At 42.5% G+C, this 8,936-nt stretch overlaps 1 protein-coding gene across 2 annotated transcripts in view; it reads right to left on the reverse strand.

Annotated features, from left to right (window-relative positions):
• The window catches only part of MTRR (5-methyltetrahydrofolate-homocysteine methyltransferase reductase), a 40,669-nt gene that overhangs the window by 14,333 nt on the left and 17,400 nt on the right, over positions 1-8,936 (reverse strand). For both annotated transcript variants that reach the window (XM_008581797.1, XM_008581795.1), the window contains exons 4-6: positions 7,319-7,694; positions 2,306-2,428; positions 607-760 (exon numbers count right to left, since the gene is read on the reverse strand). In XM_008581797.1, the coding sequence (XP_008580019.1) occupies positions 607-760; positions 2,306-2,428; positions 7,319-7,694 (653 nt within the window). The remainder of the gene's footprint in view (positions 1-606; positions 761-2,305; positions 2,429-7,318; positions 7,695-8,936) is intronic.

The raw sequence follows: 8,936 nt of genomic DNA on the forward strand, positions 1-8,936 counted from the left end.
ATTTTAAAAAAAAAAAAAAAAAAAAAAAAAAAAAAATTACAAATTCAAGGTAAGCCAAAAAAAGAGAAAATTATCTAAAATTAAGAAACAAAAAGACAAAAGATGGCAGTGCTCCATTAGAATTATATATTATTCTCAAAAAGAATTTTAGAACTAAACTCAGGTTCAAGATTCTACGCTAATAACTAATATATAATTATATTTTTAAAAATAACTTCTTTTAATTATGAAAAAAGCAATTTTTTTATATAATAAATAAGCAATAAGAAATATGCTATGAAAAGAAAACGTAACAGGAAAAGGATTTTTAAAAAGGATTCTAGGCCACTGCTTCTCACAGACTAAAGTTACTTTCACTTTTCATCTCAAGTGTCCAATAAGCATTAGAATCCATTATCATCTTATTCAGTGCAATTAACATGAAAGTTAAACCAGCAACACCAGCCGGCGACTGCACTCCGCGCTCCAGACACGTGGCTGCGCCCCAGGCATGTGCGCCGCCACTGCACACATTGTTGAACGGGAACCCTGGGGGTGCACTCTTGCTGCCAGCTCCAGTCCACTGGCCCAGTGAAACCTTAATAAGTCACAGCATCAGGGCTGTACCTTTCTTTTTTGCATCTGCTTTAATTTTCAAGTGGACACAGTGATCTTTTTTATCTGCGAGCTGCAGTCTTTGGAGTAGGCTTTGTACCTCAAAATCACTGTTAGGACAGATCACATTAAAGGCATCTCCAGGCTGACAGGAAAAATCTGTTTTCTAGAGGAAAGCCAAAATGACAGAAAAAAATTCTATATGAGTTACAGAGTTTCAGCTATGGGGTAACAAAGATAGCTTTCATTATATGACCATTTTAATCCATGAACTCAGAATGAAAATAATTCTAATTTCAAAAACAAATAAGCCCAACTAACCAAATGAACATACTTTTATTAGCAGCTACTTTAAAAAAGAAATTTGGTAGTTATCAAGTGTTTCACCTTCTGTCATTGCACGTTTATAGAATGGAAACAAGACTTTCATCATTTTCTACAGTGTAAGGCACAATACTGTTTTTAATAATGCACATAAAAAGCCTTCTTATAAAAACGTACACGCACGAGCACACACTCAATCATATATCATGACCAAAGGAAACTAATTAAGGTCATCTGCACTGGTTTTCAATTCTTTTTCCTTACTTAACTCTTTTCCTTTGAGCAAAAACAGGGGTAAAAGAGGATACTTTATTTTTTTCCTTAATGAGTGTAAGACGTTAATCTGGCATGATACTGGTTGTGAATAAACACAGGTTGGAAAAGAAGCCTCTTCCCCAATTAAGTCTATTTGCAAGGCCCATTTCCCTCACAGCCTCAGAGCAATGCAGAAGGCAGACTAGGGCTCTGGAAAGGGGCCTCTCACCATGACATAAGCTCACATTTTTCATCTGCAAGAGAGACAGACTTGATTCAGCAACTGGTCAACTCTTACCTCTTTATATGACAAAAATGTAGAACAGTAGAATAAAAAATAAAATGTTCTGTTGTACATAGTATAAATATTTAACAATAAGGATTATTAAAATGTTCAAAAGAAATGTGGAGCTACTCACAAACCATCCAGTTTTGACACCTATCATATTTCTTTTTTGTTAGGAAGTCCAACTAAACCTACATAGACATCCCTGACATGACCTTACTTTTCTGAAAGCACAACCCACTTCACCTGTCAGGACTGTCATCAAAATAAATGTCTAAGCTAAATGACTTTGAAGAGGTACCCAGCACTAAAGTTTGAGGATTATCATCAGTTCCCTAGCTCAGAGAGGTAGAACACATCTCCCTGAACTGTTTGCAAATGGTTCTTACAGAATCATTTCATTGGAGAAGAGAGTCCAAAACATTTTCCAGATTCTCAAAGGAATCAGAACCACTGCTCTGAGAAATTAACCCGTAGACAACTGTCTAGTCTGAGATCAATTTCTAACTGGCTGGCTGACCTTACGCTAATACTTTCTCTTCTGGGCCTCATCTGACATGTAAAATGTTGTTCTGATTCTATTATTCTTTCGTGTCTTAATGAGTAAGGCAGCAACTCTATCCCCTCAGGCTGACTCACCTCCAATCTCTCCTCATCTTAGCCTTTCTCTGAAGTAGAAAGACAACAGGTATGAGGTGGGGAGAAAAAATGATGGGTCAAGAATAAAGTGGCCAGATGTCCTGCCAGAGACCTCTCATTCTCCCTGAGCCCACATAACCAAGCACCACACGGGCTCTGCACATTTTGACAATATAACTGTGCTGAGAAACGAATTTTACAACTTACTGAAATGTCCAATTCTACCAGCAGAGTGGTTTTTATGGCATCATTTGTAGTAAGTTGAACTGCCTTTGAAATTGGAACTTGAAAAATTGGATCTGATGAAGTCACAGATGCTTGGCTTTCCATCTTGAGAAACAAATGCGACAAAATGTAACTAAATGCAATCATCAATTACACCATTCCCTCACTTAGTGACCACCGAGATCTGCAGGAACTTACAAAACTTCCTGGCTATTTACTTATCATTTACTCCTAAAGAAAATGGGTAGACATACAGAGCTCACTTTTCAGAAGAGAAGCTCATCTATATTTCAACCTCCTGTCTATCAGACATTGGAATTGCTGAAATATATAAAGAAAATATCAAATACTAGCATTTTCACATAAAGGTTTAGTAGTCTTTCTAACAAACTATGTAAGGGGAACTGGTATGCACATGAATATCTCAGTGAGGAGATGGTAAAGGAAATGACAGATATTTAAGGCTGGAGCATGTCTGCACAGATGGTCATTAGAACCCTTAGTGTCAGGCAGCTGTTCAAGTGGCTGCTGAGCACTTGAAACAGAGCTGGTGTGACTACAGAACTGAATTCTTAATTTTTTTTTTTTGGTGGCTGGATGGTATGGGAATCCAAAACCATGACCGTGGGGTTATAAGGCTATGCTCTAACCAACTGAGCTAATCAGCCAGACTTGACAATGAGAACCACACACTGGTGACAGACTTAAAAGCCAGACAGCACTGGTACAAGGCGGGGGCAATGCAACTGCTCAGTGGGATGGTGTACCTGTGGAAGCCAATGCATTCACCAGCACGATGTATTGGGTGTTGAAAACTATGGGAAATGGCACTGAGAAGACCAGTGGGACCTGGGACTACTATTAAGCTTCATTCGCACTTGAAAACAAATGCAAACAACTGACATGATTAATCAACACTGAAAAACTAAATGTGCAAGCCAAAGGACATCCTCAGTCGTTTCCAGAGGAGGGTCATCTCCTGCAGCCCATGACCTTCAGGCAGAGAAAGCTAAGGACTGACTCTGACTGGGAGAATATCTTGAATCCCCAGATTGCCTTGAACCTTTGAGCCTGCAGAAGTGGCCAGTCCTTCCCATTAAGAGAAGGAATTCCCTGCTTGCATTAATACGGTGCAGAGACCTCTGCCCACGGACAAGCTTGTGCCCCCACCCCTGCACCCCATCTCCTCTCCCAGATGCTAGGCCAGTAACTAGAGTAAAGTCACAATATACCCAGCCACAGAAGGGCTGGGCCAGCTTGCCAGAAGGAAGGCAAGGGGCTACACCACAGAGAAAGTACGAGACAAAACAATATGCACCAGCAGGAGCCAAGAGAGTGAGGTCCTGGACCAAGGAGGGTGGGACGTGAGTGTAGACAGAGGAGTCATCTGAATTGGGTGCACTTTCCTAGGATACAAGCTTTCATGCCTGGCAAGAGGCCCAAGAGATCACGTGAACATGCTGATAGATGGTAGAAGCAAGGGAGAAGTGAGGTCTGTGCCGCGAGGCAGCACTGGCAGGACTGCTGTGGCCAGCATCTGAAGAAGGGAGTGCAAGGCTCAGAGGGCACAGTAAGTGGATACAACCATGCAGAGCCCAAACCACCAAGATGACAATGTCCCATGGGATATCCGAGAGAATACACCACTGCCAAGACCATCAAGACTGCACTGGTGAGAGGGACACAAGTGTCAATGAGAAGTGGGAGCCAGCCTCCCCACCGGCTGGGGATAACAGCAATGAGAAAGCCAGGACCCCAAGGGGCAGAAGGCAGATGGGAGCATTGGGCCAGCAAAGTCAATGGGCACAACTGTCACAGCGAGTGGGAAAGGTGGAGGGGCAGCCAGGGACCCTGACCCTCAGAATTAATGGCAATGATTGAGAAGATGGCATCCATAAGGTCAAAATAAGTGGGCAGCCAACTAGGGCATTGGATAAATCCCTACAATGAAAGAAATCAAGAAGGCATGATCAGGAAGCTGCAGGCAGCTGCTCCAACAAAAACCCAAGGTCCCTTGTCCAGTTTCCAGACCCACTGGCTGTAGAGAATGCAGGTCTCTCAGAGGATGGACTCTGCAACACCAGGGAAATGACTTGGTGATGACTTCCAGTCCTTCTCCCAAAGGGGCAATGTACACCGGGCTCAGGGGATGCCTGAACATTTCAGGATCTGTTAGAAGAGGGTCCAAACTGGTAATGTTACCCACGGACCCAAAGTGTCATGATGGCCCACCTATGAGAGTGAGGCATATGGGACCAGGTAGGAAATGGAGTCCTGGCCTGGCTCTCGTTTGGTGGCTCCACTGGACCCAGGACCTCCAGTTGTCACTGAGTATCTGGCACAAACCCACGCTGGAATCTTGGCCTGTGGGGTAGGATCTACCATGGTGGGAAGGCCAAGAAGCCTCTCAATTTGGTACCACCCTCCTCATCACCACCAATATTGAAAATGACGAACAATACAATACAGCAGAAGTCAGTCCTATCTGTAAAAGGCTAAAGGATACAGGGGATGGTCTCTGTCATATCTCCATTTAATTCACCAGTTTGGCCTCTGCAAAAACCTGGGGGATGAAACTGAACTACTGGAAACTTAAACAATTAATAGACCTCTGTAGCCTCCACATAAGATGGTTTTCTTTGACAGAGCAAACTAACATGGCCTCATGTACATGTGAACAATGATTTAGTCAATGTGCTCCTTGCCATCTCTATCACTCAAGAGGACCAGATGCAGTTCACTTTCACTTGGAACAACGTATATTTACAATTTTGCCCCAGTGCTACGAAAATGGTCCTGCCTGCTGGTATTAGTCTGAATAATGTGGAACATCTGCAAAGCATCACACTAGCCCACTCCATCAGTGACACTGTGCTAATCAGACTGCATGAGAAAGCAGGGGCCAGAATGATGGAGCCTTGGGTCAGACCCATGCCCTTGCAGAAAGAAGGGCCTGCAGCGTCAGCACAATTCGATGCATGTCAGTCTGATGCATGTCAGGACATTCCCTCCAGGTAAAGGCCACACTAGTTAGTGCATCTTGTACCTCACTACCCCTAGAGAGAAGAACACCTGCTAGGTCTCTTCAGGATCTAGGGACAGCACATTCCACACCTGGGAGAACTGCTTCGGCCCAAATACTTGGTGACTCAAAAGGAAGCCAGTGGGGACCAGAGCAGGAGGGGGCTCTACAGCAGGTCCAAGTGGTGGCATTCTTAAGAGGTCCTGCTGCTGGAGCACACAATCCAGGAGACCCTCTGGCATTAGAAGTAACACTGCCAGACAGCGGAGAGCTGCCCTATGGGGTAGGACAGATTGAGGCCCTTGTTACAACTGCATCGCAGCTCAGCTTGCCATTATGCCCACTCCTGCTTCCGTCCCTTCTGTGCCCCAGGGTGATGGTCCCAAGAAGATGCCCTAAAAACAAGCTTTTTTCCAATCCCTTACCCTCTAAGTATATCCTTTCAGATTTGTCTCTCTTAAATAGTTCAGATTTTAAAAAATCTTTTAACTACATTACCAACTAATAACTCAAACCTATTTAATGATACTTGCATAAAAGAAAATCTCTTAATAGATGCCCCTCCTAACTTGAGCATCTTGTCAGACTGATCAGTATTCTCCATCCCCCAACAAATACTGATCCTTTGCAGATTTGGGGCTACTCTCTAGGACGTGTGTGCACTCTGCTCCCAGCAGCCCAGGCACATGTTTACTAATAGGCAGTTGTGTCTGTTCCCAATCCTGATTAAAATGTACTTATTGAGCCTTGCAACACCAAGGTCAAGGGTTTGGTTCCTCATACCAGTCAACAGCCAAAAGAAGAAAAAATAAAAAAATAAAAGGTACTTATTGAAATTACCTCACTTAAACAATACACAAAATAATGAAGTGCAAAAACAATAACCCATAGCTGTTTATATATAAAAACATACTTATCTGAATGCTTTTTAGAAAGACAGTATAAAATTAGATGCTAAAAAAAACTGCTATTATATTAGGTGTTTGCAAACAGCTCTAACATACTAGAAAAACACCACATTCAAATTGCTTCTCAAATGTCTAAGTCTGTCTTCATTTTAAAAAGAGAACAAGAAACTAGAAATCATGATAGCTGCATTAAGAGTGTGGTTTAGGTAAGGAAGTCCATGTGGAACTCAAATCCGCCAACTCTAAAAGAAAAAAAGAGAGCTTGGCCCTGCATTAAAAGACTGGCTGCACTAGAAATTTATTTTAAACATGTGAGAAGAAATTTTGGGGTACCATACATGGCAGCAGTAGGGAGAAATTGGCTATTATTTTAACTTGATACTCAAAAATTTACAGACCACTTTAAAGTCATTTATTTACTGACAGAAGAAAATACTGTTGGCCAAAAAAATATGACAATATAGACAAAAATAGGTCTACTAGCTAAAAAAAGATAGAAGACACTAGCTAGAAAAAGAATGGTCCCCAAATTGGAGCAACTCAAAATACCAAAAATCCACGTTGGAAGAGATTTTACTGTAAATACGTCCTCGAAGTTTAGTTGCTGAGCTAATTTCCTCACTGCCCACACGACTTACTTTTACTTGTCTCACACCTAAAATAAGAAACCAAGAAGTTAATTCTCTAGAATAATGGAGAAACTGAGCTCTTAACCATTTGCTTCTCCAAAGACAGAGGTAAAAGACCAGACCTTTGGTAATACATGGGTAGGTAAATTTTTTCTGGAAGAGGCAGACAGTAAATGCCTTAGGCTTTGCAGGCCTGTGTGGTAACCACTCAGCTCTGCCACTGTAACTCAAAGGCAGTCACAGACATGAGGTCCATAAATGGGCATCACTGCGTTCGAACAAAATTTATTTACAAAAGACAGGCGATGGACCACATCTGGACCAATCTGCAAGCCAGTTTGTTGACCTCTAATATAAAAAAAAAAAAAAAAAAAAAAAAAAAACCCCACGGTTAAATAACATTACGCAGCATAAAGCATAACATAAAACTGCTCACCTGGCCATGAGACTCCTGCAGATGCACCTGTAAGTACTCTGGGGGTGAAGCGGGAATACTGAGAGAGGCTTGGGAGAGCGGGGGTACTGAATGGGTAAGTGAGGACTCAGCGTTTTCAGTCACAGCATTCGGATGACCACTGTTTGCTGAATTCTGTCCCAAAACCACAGAGTCCTTTCTTCTTGAATCATCTAATCTCAGAAGCTCGACTTGTGATTCAACGCGTAACAACTCCGGTTTCACAGGGTCTGTCCTCAAGGAGGCATCAGATGCTGCCGGGAGAGCTCTACTCATCTCCTCTTGTTCTCTTGACCTAAAATGCTTCATGAGGGCAGCCCAGAGTCCAGCAATCCACGGTTCAACCACGAGTTCTAAACTGGATTGTATTAAAAAATGAAAAAACCCACAAATGCCCAAGTTTTCCATCTAAGTATAGAGTAATGGGATAATGACAAATTCTATTTGGCAGAATGCTATATGCAACTGCTGAAAACACTAAGTATGAAGACTATTCAGAATACAAAAAAAACTTATGATTACGTTTTAAAAAGTGGAAAACTATTATGTGTTCATTAGCACTGTAGCTGTACAAAACACGAGTATGCGTGTGTAAAGGTCAGAGGGAACACTTCTCTGACTCTGTCGTATGGTGTTTCCCAGGCTGATCCTCACATTTGGATCCCAATAAACTTTACAAAATTATTTCTGCCTCAACAGCCTTAATTTCAGTCAATAAACTGCTGTAGTTGGCAGGATCTGAAGGAGTCCCCCTCAACCACGTGGCAGACACCCTGACTCTCGGGTTGCTACTGCCAAAGGACCTCTTGGGTCCACCAGCTCAGAGACTCCACTGTGTATAATTGGTTGGCCCCTTCTCTGATCCATGAACCTACTGTATTTAGGTTAACGGTCCAGTTTAATGCAGCTGATTTCCTCCATTCTGGAGGGTCTTTTTTACCCTCTCAGAATGAGAGTTCTCGCCATGAACAAGGTACATCTTATTTCTGGGATCTTGGGCAGAGTTAATTTGGTAGCTCTTAATCTGGTTACTCTGGGCATTTTCAGGCAAGGCAACCTCTCTTTAGTTTTATCTAGCTACATGAGAGCACTCTTGCTCCAAAGATAAGAGACACTTCTCCCTCCAGCTGCATGGCTTTCGGAGGAAACCGGAATTTGGGAGGCACTGGGATGCTCCTATCCTCAGCGTGCAGCAGTCTCATAGAGACACCTATACACTGTTAAAATTATTGCTTGTCCAGAAGGTGCAATGTAAGGGCTGATCCCCCTAGCACATGCAAGCACCTTTCTGTTTCAGTAGTTTAGGGAGGCTGAGAGCCATAAGAGGGCTGACCGACTCCAGGGTGAAATCTGGAGAAACGATACCTGTAAGTAGCACATACAGCCACCCCACTAGCTTTCCTGGCTTGAAAAGGGCCATAATGGGAAATGAAGCTTCCAGATTGAAAGATGCACCTCTTTGTCTATACCAGCTGATTTCATGTATGTCCCCTACGGGCCCTGTACTTGTAAAATCTTGAGAAATGGATCCCAACAAAGCCAAAAGAGATCTTTAAACTAAACTGGTTGTAGTTTTGTCCTTTGACAGTTCTGGCGACCA

The sequence above is a fragment of the Galeopterus variegatus genome, unplaced genomic scaffold (assembly GCF_000696425.1).
Source record: "Galeopterus variegatus unplaced genomic scaffold, G_variegatus-3.0.2 Scaffold2468, whole genome shotgun sequence".
Taxonomy (NCBI): domain Eukaryota; kingdom Metazoa; phylum Chordata; class Mammalia; order Dermoptera; family Cynocephalidae; genus Galeopterus; species Galeopterus variegatus.